A 20,332-nucleotide genomic window follows, 5' to 3' on the forward strand; every position below is an offset into this window, starting at 1 on the left:
CCTACTGTGTATACTTAATTGTATTCTAATAGGGATATGGAGGCAGAAGAAGGGATGTTGGTTTCCAATTCCACTAGGAAGCCTCAGCTCCCTTCTGTGATGAAGTGAGGCTGCTTGTCTAAGGAGCCATCCTCCTCATTTTTATTCCCCTTGGACTGTCACAGGCAGGTGAAACCATAAATTCCTCAGCTGCTGAAAAAGCACTTCATTGAGCTCAGGGTTCTTTGGTAAATAATTGCTTACCTTGACCATGCAGAGTGTCCTTTGCTAAAAATCTGTCCCTTAGTTTTTGTTGAGAAGATGATGGTAACAAAATGGAATCTGCCAAGGCCTTTAGTTTCGAGAGCTTTTTTGGAAAGCGCTGCATGTCTGCAGATCCTTGGGCAAAGCCCATTTGAAAGCCACAAGGGGGCAGGGAGTTGTGAACTTGAACTGGATTCACCAAGAGTGTGGGAAGTTGGGGAGGGACTTTTAACTGGTCCTTATCTTGTGGCTGGAGTGTGCAGAGGTTGATTCCTTAATGAGGGCATGAGTGACAGAGAAAGCTGGAACCAGGGAGGGGGTGAGGGGGAAGGACCGAAGATCCTTACTGGAAAATGCACTTTTCTCTCTGAAACTAAAGAAGAAAGAGATAAACCCTGGAATATTATACTGAAGCCATTGGTAATTTTCTCTCTTGGATGAGCTTCAATCACAGAAGACTTAGACTCTTTGGTTAAGAACTCAGTGAAGCTTCAAACTGTTTTTAAGCCTCCTTTTATGTTAGTTGGGCCTTACATTGCCTGTTGATCAGGGCCAAGGATGGTGGGAAGATAGCCACACACCATGTAAAAGATCTGTCTCCCCAGCATCATCCAATATTCACAGGAGATCCTTTCTCTGGTTATGTGTTCTTCAGACAAGGCTCTCCAGGAAAACCTAGAGTTTCATGACAGAGCAACTGTGTGTGTGTATGTGTACGTCATCTGTATTAAAACATCAACCAGACACCAAGCATGAATCTTAGTTTCCGCTGAGTATTTAGATTCTGCCCACGAAGCACTCTCTTGTTCTTGGAAAGGGTGGGTACTAACTGATGCCATGTTGGTATTGGTCAGTCACACCTCAATCCTCCTGACTCTGGAAAGGAGTGAGAAGGAACATGGAATGTTCTTCCTTGTCGTAAATTATATGTAGACTCTTCAAAAGAGGTCATTGAATTTATCCATTCTTTGAAGAGCGCACATGTTTTAAACAAAGAGAACGGCTGGAAACCAGGACTCTTGGCCGCAGGTCTTGGCTCTGCCCTGAACTAGCTCAGAAAACTTGGGTTTCACTTTCCTCACGTACAACTTCTGAAAAGTTGACATCAAATGTCCTATTTCATTCTGAATTATACAACTATATTAGATGTTATTCAATTATATGTTATACACCTATGTTACCTGAATTGAAATGTGATGACATGATATACATTAATGGTAGACTGTATACAATGGAAGACTGTAGAAATGTATGTCCCGGTGGGACTCAGAATTACTTGCTGGGCAGTTTAAAACTATTATGAAACTCCCAGAGAGTGACTCTTCTGAATCCATGTTTCATGTATTTTTTAAAGATGTATTTATTTATTTGAGAGAGAGAGCATGCGTGCACACATGTGCGAGAGCATGAGCAGGGGGGCAGAGAGAGAGAGGGAGTCTCAAGTGGACTCACGCTGAGTGCAGGGTTTGTCGCAGGGCTTGAACTCAGGACCCTGAGATCATGACCTGAGCTGAAACCAAGAGTCCGATGCTTAACTGACTAAGCCACCCAGGTGCCCCAGATTCATGTTTCATTTGAGGTGTAGAGTGGGATCTCTTCTTTGCTTTTGATTTGAATTTTTTTTTAGCTGTACATATTTCCTTTAAATTTTATTCAGCACAATCTATACATTTTTTTCTCATTTACTATGTTTTTAAACATTTACTATTCTTTCCAAAACCCATCTGGTTAGATGATATTTTCATGTTTTACACAATGGATTCCTCATTTCTGTTTGTGACTGTAACAATAATTCAAATATCAATTAGATTGATTTAAGGTTATTGTGTTAATATAAGTAACCATGGAATTTATTGTCCTACGATACTGTCACATAAGGGCCTTTTCCAAAGGGGAGGAATTTAATATAAATAAGAGTGTCCTTGTATGGCCATGGAAAATACTCACCAATTGAATATTCTCATTTCTCCTTCCCACCAAGCGGTGGTGTCTATAGACACAGGGACAGTGCTACAGGCATTCAGTTTGTGCTGGTTGGAAATAACACTAGGAAACACACTGAGTATAATGTGAGACACAAAGGGGGAACTGGGTAACTTTTTATTGCATAAATGAATAAGGATGGATGGATGCTGAGATTTCTTCATATCCACTTGAATCCCACTATGAAAATAGGTAAGATCCTTAAATGTGAAACGAGATTTTTAGTTAATTCATTGTGATATGTATTAAGCACCTTAAACTGTATGAAGACTTCACCATGACATTATCTCTGTAGAGATAAGTTAGGTAATTGTAGATAATTTAGTATTAGAGTAGGCTCCTTTCTGATTTTAGGGTATTTACTTACTAGAATAGTAAATATGTATACAAATGTTGTGTCACTTCTGAGATAGGAATCCTAAAGGTAGTATTAGAACAAGGTTTCAGCATCTATAAGGTACAGCTTACTCAGAAACTATGTTTCATGGCTCTAGCTAGCAGAAATACTGTTTGCTTCACAAATAAATAAACTGAGGCAAAAACTTAAGTAACATTTATATATAGAATGTGAAGTGAGATATACTCATGTAAAACTGTTATTAAATAAAAAGCATGATTATATGTTTAAGTATCAAGAAATTTTTTTAATTTAATTTTTTTAAAAAGATTTAATTTATTCAAGAGAGAGAGAGAGCATGAACAGGGGGAGGGGCAGAAGAAGAGGGAGAAGTAGGTTCCCCACTGAGCAGGGAGTCCCACACAGGCCTCGATCCCAGGACCCCAGGATCATGACCTGAGCCGAAGGCAGATGCTTAACTGACTGAGCCACCCAAGCACCCCTCAGTAAATTTTTAAATAAAGGCCGTGTGTGTGTGTGTGTGTGTGTGTGTAGCTTTAAGAACACTAATAAGTCAATTTGCATGTATCCATCATCTAAGTTAAGAAATAAAACATGACCAGTACTCAAGAAGCCTTGCTGTAACATGCCTTGCTGGCCGTACTCCCTACATACCCCCACACCATCCCTGCCTTAGGTAACCCTTTTCCTGAATCTTGGGTGTTTTGTTTTGTTTTGTTTTTAAATCATTTCTTTGCTTAAATAATCTGTTGGCTTAGCATGACTTGGAGCTTTATATAAATGAAATCATAGTGTATGTATTCTGTGATTTTTTTTCTCAATATTCTGATTCTGAGGTTTACATACAAACATGGAGTTCATTCATTTCCATTGCTATATCATCTTTCACTGCCTGAACACAACTCACTTTATCTGTTCATTATCCTGATGAAAATACTCTTAAATTTGTTTCAAAATATGAAATGTTCATTCATTCCATTTGAATCATTAAAAGAATGATAAACCATTCCATAATACATTTTTCATTGATTTTTGCTAGAATTGTATTTGCCAGACAGTTCAACCAAATCCTTAAATACTACTCAATATGCACAGAGAGCAGGAATTAAAATCTGTATTGCTGTCAGCTGTATGGCCCCAGTAAATGGAACAGTGGCCTAGCCTATCCTAGCCAGTTTGCAATAAGTTATTCTCAGAAAGGAGGCCACAGGGCGCCTGGGTGGCTCAGTCGGTGAAGCATCTGCCTTCGGCTCAGGACATGGTCCTGGGATCCTGGGATGGAGCCCCATGTGGGGCTCCCTGCTCAGTAGGGAGTCTGCTTCTCCCTCTCCCCGTCTCTCCCCCCCAACTTGTGCGCTCTTTCTCTCTCTCTTTCAAATAAATAAATAAAACCTTTAAAGAAAAAAGGAGATCACAGTTTAATAATCTTACTACTTCCTTTGCCACTTGTAGTTTTTGCCCTCCTGTACAGAATATTTTCCCATTAAGCAGACCTATTGGCAAGATTTTGTTACAGAAGGTGGCTTCCTAGCCATGCACTTAGTGTTTCCTTTAATAGGTCTGGAATCGTTCATAAGGTATGCAAAGCTAGTGCTCAATTTGGTCACCAATGGAAACAGGCTTGCTCCGTGATTCAAGAGAGGGGTAGAGTTAATGGATACATAAACTACTCCCCGACTGCTAAACGTCCCCAAAAGTTCATTTCTTATGATAGTCAGGAAATCATTTGGCAAGTGTCTACCTCGTAGAAAGCATAAACCTGGAGAACTGGTAACTCAGTGACTCTCTGGTAGAGCATTATTTGACTCAGAATAAAGGGAAAGGAAAGTGAAATTGCTTTTTTTTTCTTTTTTAATGCTATTGCATTCATTTAAATATAACTTAAAATTATATTTAAAAAGGAAATATTATCTAATCTACAAATTGTCTTAGTGTTCAAGGTATATTAAAAAGAAATAGGGGTTGGGGCGCCTGGGTGGCTCAGTTGGTTAAGCGACTGCCTTCGGCTCAGGTCATGATCCTGGAGTCCCGGGATCGAGTCCCGCATTGGGCTCCCTGCTCAGCAGGGAGTCTGCTTCTCCCTCTGACCCTCCTCCCTCTCATGCTCTCTGTCTCTCATTCTCTCTCTCAAATAAATAAAAATTAAAAAATCTTAAAAAAAAAAAAAAAGAAATAGGGCCACCTAGGTGGCAGCTGGTTAAGCATCCGACTTTGTTATGGCTCAGGTCATGATCTCAGGGTCATGGGATCTAGCCCCGTGTCAAGCCCCATGACGGGCTCCAGGCTTATGGAGTCTGCTTGGGATTCTCTCTCTCCCTCTCTGTTTGCCCTTCCCTACACCCCCCACCACATGCTCCCTCAAATCAATTAAAATTTGATTAAATTTCCTTTTTAAATATTATTTTAAGTTATATTTAAATCCTTAAAAAAAATAGAATCCACATATACACAGTCTCTGGGGAGCTGAGCACCAAAGGGCCAAAGTAGCTTTGATTTGTGTTAGGACTACTGGATTTGAATCCAGAGATCATCTTACTCTGATTCCCTTGCAGTTGTAGCTCGGATGATAGTTCACTAATAATCTTTGTCTTCTACTAGAAACATCCATTTATTGCCATATCCTTAGCTCTATGGCAGTGCCTTCCACGTGGTAGGCACTAAAAATTATCTATTAAATGAAAGAATTTGGGGGCCCTTGATAGAGCTTGTTTGAACTGGTATATTGCTGTGATGAGTTAGTATTGCAAGAGTGGGATTTGAACTCGATGTCATTGTGATTTTAGGGGAATGCCCTGTGTTTGCATGTCTTCTTCCTGGAGAGATGGTTACTGGTTTTAGCTTATTGAGGTTCCTGTGGGAAAATGAGGTCAGGGACACAGGGCACATGCATAACAAATGCATCACATTCAACACGTGGGGGAAGGTATAGTAGAAAAATACAAGGTATTTTGATATCCTGTTGAGTTTAACAGTTTCTATTGAGTTGACGGACTATAATATATATTGAGAAGGCATTGTCATTGACGATGATGACGATGATTAGAAGATCAATGCCAAGGTTTCTCTAAAAACACTGTGGCTTCCCTATCCTTAAGGTTTTAAACGTTTCTAAAAAGTCCCTCCAGACCCGGTATGATTAGGTCCTGTCCCACCTTCCAAGCTTCCTGCAGCATTACTCCTCTGGCTGACTTTGCCTCTGCTGGAGCCATACGTGGGGCTCTGTAGAATAGTGCTGGTAGCTCCTTCTGGCTCCAGGCCCTCTGCCTATGTTGTACACTGTTCTATTTGGAACTCTTCCAAGCCCTCGTGATAGACTGCTAATCCAGATTTTGGCATAAAAGTAACTTCTTCAGAGACGTCTCAAAGGCCCCACCCTATACTTCACCCTCTTTCTTTAATTGTAATGGGATAGTTGTGCAGCAAATTGCTTAGCCTGTATCTCTTCTCTTGGCACGAGCTTCATTAGGCAGGTATCGGGCTTGTTCACCTCTGAATTCACAGGGCTTTTCCAGAGAGTGTGGCCAAGAGCAGGTGCTCAATAAATATTTGCTAAAGCAGAGAATGTTGAAGGAATCATCAAAAGTGCAGCTAAAATTTTTTGTTTTCTTTTTCTCTCTTTAGCTGGGAAGTTATCAATTCCAAACCAGATGAAAGATCCAGGTTCAGCCACTGTATTGCAGAATCATGGATGAATTTCAGCATATTTCTTCAAGAAATGTCTCTTTTTAAACAGCAGAGCCCTGGCAAGGCAAGTTTTCCAGCATAGAATTACCGTGCGTGCTTTAGAACGTGCAATAAATTGGAAACAAATGAACTAACCTCTTTTATCAGCTTATAAGGGTTCTCCAGTCCTGGATATAATATATATATATATTGCAACTCGGAGCAATATACTAGGAGCAAATGCCATAAAAGCTGGTATTAGTGAGGTTCAGAAATGTGAGGGTGTTAGCACTAGAAAATCCTCAAACTTATATTTCAAGATTGGATGGGTTCTCTGTTTTATACACGTTTATCTAACTCATTAACAAAAATGGTGACTGGTCTTGCTATCAGCCAGACCAAGGAGAAAAAAAATACCTTATGAAGAATCTCAGTTTAAAAACAGACACATACATGCATAGAACAGACTGGTGGTTTCCAGAGAGAAGAGTGGCAGGGCAGTGGGCAAAACAGGGGAAAGGGATTAAGAAGTACAAACTTCCAGTTATGAAAGTCACCACTATGTTGTACACCCGAAACTAATATAACATTATAGGTCAACTACACGTCAATTTAAAAAATAAGTAAGTCACAGGGATGTAAAGTACAGCATAAGGAATGTCGTCAATAATATCATGTTAAGTATGTAGGTGACAGATAGTAACTAGACTTGTCATTATCCGTAATGTATGTAAATGTTGACTCGCTGTGTTGTACACCGAAAACTCATAACCTTGTATGTCAATTACAATTCAATAAAAAAAGAATTTGTTTCTATTACTTAGGCTGGTTCCGAAGTCAAAGGGAGATGAAATGAACATACAGTGCTTTTGGAGATAATAGAGTCGGTCTAAAAAGTAGAGATTCCTGTATCATCTATCTAGTAAAGAAAACCTTTGGCAGACACTCATAGTCTCTATATAAATGGAATGTGTATTTTTCCAATTAAGATGAAAACCCCTGAGGAGAAGGGTCGCAAGTGGTCTGAAAGGGATTGCACAGTGCACAGCCTTGGAGTACTTGGATGTGTAGAGGTGGCTTCCGCTGTGATTGTGAGAATGTGGGTTTAAGGGTGGAGCCATCACCAGTGTTGTGTTCAAGTTCCTTGAACCTCCACCTGTAGTTGGAAGGGCCTAGGAATGTCGACCCTGAAAATCCCTCTGGTTGCACCATGTACAGGCCATCGCTTAACTCCAGTAGTATTGATAATAGAACTGTGCTTGGACACATTTTGAGCATATTAAAGTGGCAACGTTGTATATGTGTGGATTTTTTTTTAATCCCCGAAGGTAATTCTTAGCATAGATACCCATATGGTGGAGAGGGAGAGTTGCATTTTTGATGCCTATTTTACTGAAATGATTAAACACATTTTTAGAAGATTCTGAACTTAAAACTTCTGCATTGGACTGCATTAATGTAGTCCAAGTAAACTGGCTTAAGATGATGTTACAGATTTAGTGGATAATATGAAATCTCTTTGTGAAACTGAATTCCGGACACGGTAATGCTTTCCTACACTTACTCTTTCAGCGCTTATGGTCTTTCCTCTTCCATTTTGCTATTCGAATTGCATATTCTTTAAGGGCCTCTGCTGTTTCAGAACAGCTCTTAAGTTTGTTCTGTAAGTTCATCTGTTCTCCTTTTGACTAGTTAACTTATTAACCCTGTGCCAAAGAATGGAAAATCAAAGTTCATCTGACAGTGTTAATCAGTTACTGATCAGAGTTATGTATTCTTTCCTCATATGTCTTTTTGAAATTCCCTTAATGAGTTTTCTTTGCTTGCCAATTTAATATATAATTTAAAGATAAATCAAAAGAAGAAAAATAGTTTATTTTTAAGACTAGGATGTGGAAAACAAGTGAAGGCTTTATGGGAGATTTTTTTGTCATGATGTTTAAATTTCTTGAAACAACCAAGATTTTTTTGGTCATAACTGACAGAAGGAAAATAAGCACATTTCACTGTAGGAATTTCATTTCATTCCCATTTGGTTCCTAAGTGACCTAGAAGTGAGGTCAATTTGAGGGATGGCTATGATTAGGAAGGAGGATGGTAATGGCCAATGGATTCATCCCAGCAGTTTATCAGCTGTGCAAATTGCCATTCTATTTATATAAATGCCTCTAATTTCTGCTTTGCTGTGTTTATGAATTTTGATGTGTTTATAGAAGTAGTTTGAACTTGCAGGTTTATTGACCAGGCTGCATTATTTTCAGTGACTGATACTGAGGAAAAGAAGTTTCTGGGGACATACTAGTCTTCAGTTCTCTTGCATCTGACAGTAATATAGCCACAGGCATGATTAATGGGAGATGTTCTCCGTGCCAGAAATTAGCTTCTGGAACCTCACAATGATTATTACTAAGTGTTAGAGTGGACTAAGGCTGGCTGAACACAGCAGTCATCAGGCAGACCCAAATACAAAAGAACACTGAAAAACATTTGCCATAACGTGATAGATCACATATAGATAAATAATTGTCTGTGTATCCTGTGCCCGAAAATGTCTTGGAGTTATATATAATGTCACATCTTGTTTCTGTTATCTCTAGTTTTGTCTCCTGGTCTGCAGTGTGTGCACATTTTTTACAGTCTTGGGAAGTTACATTCCTGGAGTTATACTCAGCTATCTACTGTGTAAGTATGGTAGAACATTTGGCTAATTTATGTGATGCATATGGTATCATTTAATGGTCAACATGGCCTTCCATAGTTTGGAAGAGGAGGGATGAGTCCTTAACTATACAGCATATTGGTTATCCTTTAATTTCCTGCTGTACAAAGTTTCTCCTTTTCCTAGAGACATGTTTATATTTTAAAGTTGGAGGAACGGCTGCCAAAAGGCAGGGTTGGTTATAAGTGATTTGATTTGATTTTAAATTATGTCAGTAAAACCATAAGTAAGCTATATTTCCCATCCCCCACAAACACACTAATCCCTTTGCCCTTGTGTATGTTCTGTGGCTCAAAAAATAATTAAAACCACAATGTCATACCATTACACCCCCACCAGAATGAATAAAATTTAAAATACTGACCATAGCAAGTATTGGCAAGGATACAGAGCAACTAGAAATTCTCACATACTGTTGGTGGGTAGGTAGAATGGTAAAAACACTTTGGATAACCGTTTGGCAGTTTCTTAAAAACTATATATGACCGGGGCGCCTGGGTGGCTCAGTTGGTTAAGCAACTGCCTTCCGCTCAGGTCATGATCCTGGAGTCCCGGGATCGAGTCCCGCATCGGGCTCCCTCCTCGGCGGGGAGTCTGCTTCTCCCTCTGACCCTCCCCCCTCTCATGTGCTCTCTCTCTCTCTCATTCTCTCTCTTTCAAATAAATAAATAAAATCTTTAAAAAATAAAATAAAAAAAAAACTATATATGACCCAGCTATTCCACAGCTAGGTATTTACCCAAGGGAAATGAAAGTATATATCTACACAAAGACTTGTCTGCAAATGTTCACAGCAACTTTATTTGTAGTAACCAAAAACAGAACACAGTCTGTCTGTCCATCCATAGATATACCGGTAAACAAACTGGGGTATATCCATACAATCACTACTCAGCATGAAAAAAATTGATGTACGCAACAGTCTGGATAAATCTCCAAATAATTAGATTGAATGGGAAAAGCCATGTAAAAAAGAACATACACTGTGTGATTCCATTTATACATCATTCAAATTCATCTTTAGCTAATAGCAAAGCACAGAAATGGTTGCCTAAGGATGAGGTGGGTAGGGGCAGGGAAAGGCAAGAGAGAAGGATTAATAGGAAGATGGGAAAAATCTAGGGAGTGATGGATATGTTCACTATCTTCATTGTGGTGACGGTTTCTTAGTTGTATGCATATGTCAGAACTTATCAAATTGTATACTTTAAATATGTGCAATTTATTATATGTCAAATATAACTCCAAAATGCTGTAAAAAAAAAAAAAAAGTATAGATTGCCATCTTCTCCTGAAAAATATGGTCTGGTGCTGCCACCTTGAGATGGGACAGGCACTCTCCACTGAACTAACCCTGGTTATTTCCCCATTTTTCTTACACCAGCTTTTAAAATGTACATATGCTTCCTTGGCTTCTAATGATATTTGAGGTTGCAACTCCTATTTAAAAGGTAAATGGGCACATTTTCTAACAAAAACAAAGAAGTAAACACTAGGGAATACAATACATTCTCTAGGTCAGGCTTCATTTCTTTTTGTATTCCTAATGCGTAACATCCATGGCAGATGATCAAAGCGCAAATCCATTCTCTCAGATGGAACTCATATAGAGTATCAGCCCTCGATTGCCTTGTTTAGGAACTAAAGGAGAAGAGAGCCAGGGGATAGTCTGATATAGGCCAGGCATTATTCAGATGGTTTGCATTCACTTCATTTATTCTTCACAAAACCCCAAGAGATAATATTATTATCCCAATATTACTGATGAGAGGCTAATAGATAATAACTTTCCTATAGCGAAATGGCTTATTCAACAAATAAGAGTGCAGCTTTTAATCCAGGACTGTTGTCAAGAAAGCATGTAATCTTTGTGTCAGTGTTGAGGGTGAAAGAATAAAAGGGAGAAAGTTGATTTAATAGCAAGTCTTTGAAAACAGTGACTGTAAGCATAGTGTGTGCATGCATGCGTGTGTGTGTGCGTGTGTTGTATAGGGGAAAATGTTTTCATTACAGGAGGAAGAATAGAAATTATGAACTTATTTCACAGAGGCACTTCTCTAAGAAAAAAACTTGTATTTGTCTTACTGACTGAACTGTTTTTGTGAGATACTCAGAGGTAGCCTTTTGAAAGGAAGGTCATCTTACTGACGCACTCTTCCTTTTTATGTTTCAGTGCTGTGTGCATTTTTGTGTCCCCTGTTTAAGTGTAATGATATTGGACAAAAAATATACAGCAAAATCAAGTCAGTTCTGCTGAAGCTAGATTTTGGAATTGTTGAATATATTAATCAGAAGAGACGTAAGAGATCTGGTAGGTAAAGTTTGAGTTTTAGATTCCATGCATGGAATGGGATGTCAGCTGGCTGTTTATTATGAAATCACTTTGAATATGTCTCAAAGTGCTTTTAGCCTTTTATTACATATCGAAGCTAATCCCCCCAAAGTAATGTAGCCTTTGCCTATTTATTTAGGCTTTTATGCTTTTCTCAAACACATAAGAAATTCACTTTTTAATCCAAATTGTCAGGGGAAGGAGAAAAGAATTTAATAATTCTATATTTGCTATTTATGATTTCCTTTGTTTCATTTGTCTTATTTTGGGGTGGACAATTGCAAATAAAAAACCACGCTAGGGCTAAGAGCGAGCGTGGGAGCCGCATAAGAGGGGATGGAGAGAACAAGGGGAGGCAAAGAAAACAGAGGAAAACCCAAAGTGATCGTTTTTTCACTGTTTAACTTGGCCTATCACCTTATAGGTTCTCAAACTATAGCAAGCATCAGAATCGCCTGGAGGGATTATTAAAGCATAGAGTCCTGGGCCCCACCCCAGAGTTTCTGATTTAGTTGGTGTAGGGTAAGGCCTGAGAATTTGCATTTCTAAAAAGTTCCCATTAGCGGTGCTGCTGCTGGGCCAGTCCCTACTAGAATCACTGATATGGACCATACCCTTGGAACTCAAACATTTGCAGATATGTGAAGCTTGTTGAGTGCACACATTTAATTAAATGGAAGCACTGGAGACTACGAGGAATGTGGGGCCAGGATATCACTGTAGAATGGATAAAGTACACTATGTCTAAGCTGACCAGGACACTGAAAGCCTCTAAATTTTTTCTCAACAGAAGCAGATAAAGAAAAAAGTCACAAAGATGACAGTGAATTAGACCTTTCAGCTCTTTGTCCTAAGGTATTTTTTGTTTGGTTTTGCATTTGTTGCTGTGTGGTTTGACTGTAAATTTACTTACATGCCCTGAAGCTGAATGATTTGCCTAATGGACTCCTCCTATTTCTCTAAGATGATTGAACAGTTTCAAAAGGAGAATTACTCACCTGGTTTTTATTATTCTGATAGTTTGGGGGTTCGTATGGAGTTTTCAAGAAGATTTCTGCCAGAAGTTTCCAATGTGCCCCTGCTCTCTATGTTAACAGATTAGCCTCACGGTTGCGGCCAAAGAGTTGTCTGTGTCTGACACGGACGTGTCCGAGGTCTCCTGGACTGACAATGGGACCTTCAACCTGTCAGAAGGATACACTCCACAGACAGACACTTCTGATGGTATGCTCACATTTCTACATATTCTTCTTTTTAATATTATGAGTATCTGCAAAAATATTTACCTCTGTCAACTGCTGAATCGATACACAAAATATGGCGTATCCATACAGCAGAATACCACTTGGCTATAAAAACAAAGTGCTGATACATGCCATGACTTGGATGAACCTTGAGAACATTATGCTGAGTGAAAGAAGTCAAACACACAAGTCCACCTATTGTATCAGTCCATTTATATGAAACGCCCAGAAGAGGCAAATCCATTTGGACAGAAAGTAGATTAGTGGCTGCTAGGGGCTGAGGGAAGAGGAATGGTGGTGAGTGATTGGTAATTAGTATGAGTTTTTTGTAATGATGAAATTAGGTATTGGTGGTTGTTGTAAAGCTTTGTGAGTATATTAAAAAACCACCGAGTGTACACTTTAAAAGGGCAAATTTTATGGTATATGAATCGTATCTCAAAAGCTATTACTTTTTTAAAAGTATGAGAAAAAGATCTAAGACAGTCAAGATACAAATCTGCCTTTATTTTGAAAACAAATAATTGACAGTGAAAACAATTTCTGAAATGTCTGGTGGCAAATATCTGTTACTTTTGGCAACAATGGAAGGAGTGGAAGAGAGACACTCATCCCATACATCCAGGGCTAGTCCTCATTAAAAAGGATTGAAGTGCAAAGGACCAGTTCCCCAAGTCTAAAGCTGACTCCACTCACGTTTTTCTTCAAAGTTAGTTTAAAAAAAAAATTTTTTTTATAATTAGGATAAATATAATTTAAAATAGTCTTGTGCAGTAACTTAACATTTACTAGCCTCATTGGATTATTTCAAGTCATTTTAGCCATATACTGAAAATAGGAGGTTATAATGTAAGATTATGAATTGCTTTATATGTGTTTTTACAAGCAAGAACACACTTTCTTTTCCTAGAGGAAGGAGGGAGGCTGTGCAATGTTTGAAAGACAGGCTTGGAGACTGGAACACCCAAGTGTAGTCTTGCTTTTGTCATTAGCTAGCTACCTGTGTGACCTTGAACGGGTGACATAATTTCTGTGGGCTTCAATTTCCTCACCTTTAAAGTGTATTAGAATATTCATGGGGCAACCTGGTGGCTCAGCTGGTAGAACATGTGACTCTTGATCATGGGGTTGTGAGATCAAGCCCCACATTGGACTTAAGAGTCTACTTTCAAAAAAAAAAACAAAAAACTCAAGCTGTACAAGCCCAACATTATCAAGATAAGGATAGCAAACCCTTTGTTCTTAAGCATTACACAACAAAAGCGGCAGCAATAATCCAACCCACAAAGAAGGCTTTAACTCTTTGTTTTTGGTTTTTTTTTTAAAGATTTATTTATTTATTTGAGAGCGAGAATGAGAGAGAGTACATGAGAGGGGGGAGGGTCAGAGGGAGAAGCAGACTCCCTGCCGAGCAGGGAGCCCGACGCGGGACTCGATCCCGGGACTCCAGGATCATGACCTGAGCCGAAGGCAGTCGCTTAACCGACAGAGCCACGCAGGCGCCCTTTAACTCTTTGTTGTAAAGAGTTAACTGTTGTACTGAAAAATTTTCTATGGAAAGTGAAAAACAATAAAATCACTGTCTGCCTACTAACCTGACATTGCTTTCAAATGTCCCAAATCCTAAAGTGTTCCTGTATGTATTCTGGACACAAGTTTGGTAAATAGGGCATGGTCATTTTCAGCGATACTTATGGAAAGCCAAATGTCTCCATAAGCTCTTAAGTTGAATATGGGATAGAAGGAGCAATACTTTCTTTTAATTCATTGCCTTAAACAAACATAGGTTACAGATGCTGAGATACACATCTCTATGGATGAATAATGCTGAGGCAGGATAATACCCACCATTTGTTATACCAGAATCCGTGAAAACCTCCAATTGAAATATTTTTTTTAACTTGTGATCATGCATATCCACATTGGCTTAAAGTTAATACCCTCCCTGGGGCAGGATGAAACTTTTGTTTATGATGAACATTTAAACTTTAGTACACATATACAATGGAATATTACTCAGCCATAAAAAGAATGAAATCTTGCCATTTGCAACGATGTGGATGGAGCTAGAGAGTATTACGCCAAGCAAAATAAGTCAGAGAAAGAGAAATACCATATGATTTCATTTGTATGTGGAATTTAAGAAACAAGACAAATAAGCAAAGGGAAAAAAAGAGAGAGGCAAACCAAAAAACAGACTCTTTAAAATAGCGAATAGCCTATGGTTACCAGAGGGGAGGTGGGTGGGGGATGGGCAGAATGGGTGATGGGGATTAAGGAGAGCACTTGTGATGAGCACCAGGTGTTGTATGGAAGCGTTATCACTATACTGTATACCTGAAATTAATACACTGTATGTTAACTTGCTGGAATTTAAATAAAAACTTAAAAAAGTTAAGTCAAACCTCAAGCTAACGTTAGGTTCAATATTAAGCCATTACATATACTGTTTGGTACTTAAGAGGAAAACTAAAGTCGCAGGGACATGAGGTATTTGTGTATTTGTAGAGTGATAGTGTCCCAGATTTGAAAGGGGTCCAGTATGTGCTTAAGTTGATTTAAGCTGAACCAGGAGGCTAGGTGAATGTCAAGTTTGCCTGGAGGGTTCGGATTGAAGTCAGATTATCATTTAGACAGTTCTTTTCTTTCAAATTCATCGCGGTGCTCAAGCATGAACTTGTATTATACATTCCACAGATCTTGACCGACCGAGCGAAGAAGTTTTCTCTCGAGACCTTTCCGATTTTCCATCGGTAGAAAATGGCACGGGAACAAATGATGAAGATGAATTCAGCCTTGGCTTGCCCACTGAGCAAAGGAGAAAAAAAGAGCAGTTGGACAGCGGTCTCAGAGCGAGCGGAGAGAGGCAGTCAGCAGCTGGTCTCACCCTTCCTTTGAGCAGTGACCAAACCTTTCACTTGATGCGCAACCTGGCTGGGGACGCCATCGCGGCCGCAGTGACAGCGGCCATCAAAGAGCAGTTGGAGGGCGCGCAGCAAGCCCTTTCTCAGGCTGCCCCCAGCCCAGGCGACGACACAGACCCTGAGGAAGGTGATGACTTTGAACTACTTGACCAGTCAGAGCTTGATCAAATTGAGAGTGAATTGGGACTTTCACAAGACCAAGAAGCAGAAGCACAGCAAAATAAGAAGTCTTCGGGCTTCCTTTCAAATCTACTTGGAGGCCCTTAGTCTGGGAATCAACTTGTTCAACACAGCACAGATGAAACTACCAAAAAAATTCAAACAAGCAAAAAAAAAAAAAAAAGAAGAAGAAAAAAGAAAAAAGAAAAGGAAAAAAATTTTTGAACTGTGAGCTTTACTGATTACTTCAGATTTTTTTTTCTTATTTTCCCTTCTGCAGTGAACTAATTGGATATATATCAGCTGATACTGATATTTCCTATAGTTATTTTTATGTAATAAGCATGGAAATGAACTTTATATACATATATATACATACTGTGTTGTCAGAGATGAATATTAGAGGTTGTTTTTAAAGGAAAAACACCAAATTTGGGGATCCTCCTATAAGTATTCCTTATTTTTTTCTTTACAATTAATTTTTCAAGCATGCAAAAGCAGTTTATTGTAACTCACTGATATAGTAACAATTAGTTGTGAATACAAGGAGTATCAGCTCCTTTGTTACTGATACTTGGAAACAGTTAAAACATTTTGGTAGATTCTGATGTAAAAAAAAAAAACACACCAAAAATTATCAAGGTATCTTTAGTTGAAGGACTTGGGAAATATTATCAAAATTAATTTCCTAGGAAAAATTTTTAAAATAGATTTAACTACTCTGGATAGGCTGATACATTTCCATGTTACTTCTGCAGTTATAGACTTAGGCTTACCTGTAGTAAATGGCATGCTCCATGGACTGCCAGCTCTGGTCTTGGCAATGGGTGATATTAACCCATAGAAAGCAAGTAATTATATATCACATAGATAGTGGTTTTGACGTAAACAGAGACTGGGCTGTGTTTTGTTGTTCAGCTGTCATATATTTGTAATAGAGATGTTGTAAAGTGCGGGTCTATTCTGCCTGCTCAGACCTAAGTTAAACCCTCATCTTTCATGTTATGTCATAGAAAACGTCTCTTAGGGTTTGGAAACTAGTCCCTGGTATGTTCTAGGAGTGATGCTGTCATCAGCAGTAGAAAAACAGTGACTGTTTTCGTGGTCTGTAGAGCGTCTCCAACGGGAGAAATTTGCTTGGCTTTAAGGTGTATTTATTTGCTCCTGAAGTCTAAATATGTCATCTGTTTCTACTGGGAAGCCAGAATATATTTTTCCTTTATTTTAAACTTTTTAGATCACCTTCAAATAACCAAATTTGACTTAGGCTTTTAACAAAGGGTTTAGCAGAAATCAAGCCAATTTTGTTTTTGTGATACAAACTTTTAATAGTGTTGAGGGACCATGTCAGCCAACTACCAACAATCCCTTCAATCTTCAGGTACAGCTGGCATTTCTACAGATGTGTACAGACATCTGAGACCCTCAGAAAGGAAGGATAATCCAAGAATATAGGGAATCTGTGGTCCCTTCCCTTCATTTTATTCCTTTCCTTATATTTCTAAAAGACTATAGATAATCTGATGTTTTAACTTGGCATCTCTTATTTATTTTTTCTTTCTGAGGTATTAAAATATCTAGACTGGATTTTGCCAAATGTTAAAGGGAGAAAAGTTATCGAGGACTTTGAACACTTGCTTTTTGTGAGTTGACTATGCTTAATATGTCATTAGTGCCTCATGACTGTGTTTGATGTCCTTTATTGATACAAAGTGAGCCTGTGCCTTCATTTTCTTGCCCATTTTGGTACAAAAACCTGGTGTTAGATCTATGAACTGTGTGGGTTAGGGAGGAATATACCTGAATTCCATTCAATACAAGTTTCTGGACGTAAAGAAAAATACAGTCACATATTTATAAAATAGTTGTCACCAGGATTCTTTTTTTTTTTTTTTTAATGTGTATGCTTCTGCTTTTAAAAAATGTTCTTGGCCATGAAGTCAAAAAGTTTACAGGTCATTTCAATTTTTTCATTGAGGGGAAAATAAGAAGTTGATCCAAGTAACTAAAGAATGTGTTAAAAGTCACTGGACAAGCTTACAAAAAGATAAACTCAAGAGTTGGTGGTAGGAACAATAAAGCAAGGATCAAATATTACAAACTATAAATTAAAAATGGTTTGGGGATGGTGAGGTTGTTAGGGTAGAAAAATGTGTTACTAGCAATATGGAGGAGACGTACCAGCTCTCTATGGATAGTAGCATTATAACCATACATGTACTTCAGTATTTACTCAAGAACATATGTCGTTACAGATTTACGTAATGCAGTAGCAGTACTCAATTCAGACAAACAGGGATGTTGAGGATGGTGTGTGTGTGTGTGTGTGTGTGTGTGTTGGTGGATATACTGTATATAATTCTATTTCTGGTTTTAAGATAGAGTAACAATAAACCCCAATGATTGATCCAGTACAGAGGGAGACTATATATCCATTACCATGAGAATGTATGCATTCATTAAAGTGTGAAACATGGATTTTTTTTTTAATTGTAAACGAGGTATAGAAAATATTTTGCTCTCTTCCTATAGAAAATGCTGAGCAAAATGAGACAATGGGAATAGCATACATTGATCATGCATTTTGACCTGAAACAATAAAGCAGGGCTCAAGAAGTTCAAGCTTGCTTTGGAAGGTCAATCCAGGCTTAAAGCGGTGTTTATATTCTCATTCTGAATCATCATTGCTTTTCTTACCTTAAAAATCTTCAAAAGTGATTTTTAAAAAACTGCCCTCCCCATGTAGTAGAATACTAGGAAAACAAATATTTATAAGGCTTTGCAATTGGCAAACATCCTCAACATATTTAGGCATCTCTTATATTTGAAATAAGTGCAACTTTTTTTTCCTGTAAAAATAGCAAATTCCAGTATACTACTGATTTTAGGCAAGAAGCAAATTAAGCAAATTCTTACATTTAAGAAATAAGTGACTTAAACATTTTCCTTTTCTGTTTATAATTTAGGTTGATGTAGTTCTTTATACTGCTCCAGCTATATTAGTTACAAGATAGGAAATTATTCTGAAAACCCCTTACTAAACTACTGTTGTCCTAGGTCATTTGTATCATGATGAAGTTAGAAAGTCTCAGAACTATATTTTTGGGTATTATTCCTCCATTTCCACTGCAGCATTTAAGTTAGGATGGGATGTCATAAATATGAGTTCTAGTTCTGATGTTAAGATTATGGCCTCCTAAGATACAATGTTAAAGTCACATAACATCCCCAGAATATCACTTCAATTTCCCCAAACATAAAATTAGGAAACTAATTATTCTCTCACACAGGGATGTTTTTAGAGGAAATGGAAAAAAGTGTCTGAAGGTCTTTCAGGAGAAAAAAAGGCTATATATAACCAAGATAGTGATTTTTTTTTTCCCCTGCCTGTGTTTCAACTAAGCCATCTTTTCAAACATTAAAACAAAGCCAGTCAACAAGTACCTGCTTATAAGAAAACTCTAAAGTTCTTTCAGTGGGACTAGCACTATATTGGCCTCATAATCCAATAAGTGCTGTGGAATAAAAAGATGAAAACGGTTGCAAAAAGGCCTATATTTTTAGTTAAAATGTTTAAAAATTGTTTATTGAAAATCATAATTCTTTACTTAACTTTTTTATGAACACAGAATTCAAAGAAGTAAACCATTTAATAAATGTTAGTTATATATTCTTGGTCACGCCCCCAAAAGTTAATCCCAACCAAGCCTTTTAAGTTTTCCTTTTAAAAACCAAGTTGCTGGGGCGCTGGGTGGCTCAGTCATTAAGCGTCTGCCTTTGGCTCAGGTCATGATCCCAGGGTCCTGGGATGGAGCCCCGCATCGACCCCGCATCGGGCTCCCTGCTCGGTGGGAAGCCTGCTTCTCCCTCTCCCACTCTCCCTGCTTGTGTTCCCTCTCTCGCTGTGTCTCTCTCTGTCAAATAAATAAATAAAATCTTAAAAAAAGAAAAACAAAAACAAGTTGCTACTGCGATATAGGTATGTGAAAAGTAGTAAGCCTATCACAAGAGACTACTGTATATCAATACCAGTATCTCAACTGACTTGAAGATGAGCTTATTTCCTCTTATTTTAAACTTTGTAATAATCAAAAATCAACATCCCAACATCTTTTAGGATTGAAAAGGAACCACATCTTCACGGATACTGTCACTTTTATAGTGTGTAACATAACTTCAGTAGTTCGGCAATTAAGTGAACTATCTTAAGGGCTATGTCACAGTATCCAGAAAAAAATTCTAATTTTTAATATTTTCAAATCTAAATTTTTTACATGGGCAGTCTCAGTTTAAATTCTTCAGTAAAATGATTAATTTGGTAAGAAACATTTTTTATAGCATTGTCAGCAGAGATTAGACACATTAATTTAATACTCCGAATATACTGCAGAGAAGTTTAACACAAGGTCCCTTGGTCAGTCATCTTGCATTTACCAAGGAGCTATTGGCTATAGACCTGCTCCTTTCTAGTGTTTTTCCAATCCATTCCAGATACTGCTGCTGGACCTCAAGGACCACTCCTATTCTTTACGCCCATATAAACTGAAACTCTCTGACTTCCTACTGTTTACCAAATGAAGAATGAACAACAAAGTGTAGAATTCAACCTTTTACCCAATACTTTAATCCTCTCTAGTCTTATTTTGTCTTTACCTGTATCTTATGCTTCAACACAAACTAGACTTCTGTTCTTCCTAAATATGTCCC

At 38.2% G+C, this 20,332-nt stretch overlaps 1 protein-coding gene across 3 annotated transcripts in view; it reads left to right on the plus strand.

Annotated features, from left to right (window-relative positions):
• Nucleotides 1-17,564, plus strand: part of RETREG1 (reticulophagy regulator 1) — a 128,010-nt gene extending 110,446 nt beyond the window's left edge. For all 3 annotated transcript variants that reach the window (XM_045863241.3, XM_054504716.2, XM_045863251.3), the window contains 6 exons: nt 6,206-6,332; nt 8,845-8,929; nt 11,140-11,277; nt 12,089-12,153; nt 12,396-12,522; nt 15,240-17,564. In XM_045863241.3, the coding sequence (XP_045719197.2) occupies nt 6,206-6,332; nt 8,845-8,929; nt 11,140-11,277; nt 12,089-12,153; nt 12,396-12,522; nt 15,240-15,733 (1,036 nt within the window). In that variant the 3' untranslated portion in view covers nt 15,734-17,564. The remainder of the gene's footprint in view (nt 1-6,205; nt 6,333-8,844; nt 8,930-11,139; nt 11,278-12,088; nt 12,154-12,395; nt 12,523-15,239) is intronic.
• The last annotated feature ends 2,768 nt before the right edge of the window (nt 17,565-20,332 follow it).

The sequence above is a fragment of the Mirounga angustirostris genome, unplaced genomic scaffold (genome assembly GCF_029215605.1).
Source record: "Mirounga angustirostris isolate CCGP_5_RB_7025 unplaced genomic scaffold, mMirAng1.0.hap1 SCAF_7, whole genome shotgun sequence".
Lineage (NCBI taxonomy): Eukaryota > Metazoa > Chordata > Mammalia > Carnivora > Phocidae > Mirounga > Mirounga angustirostris.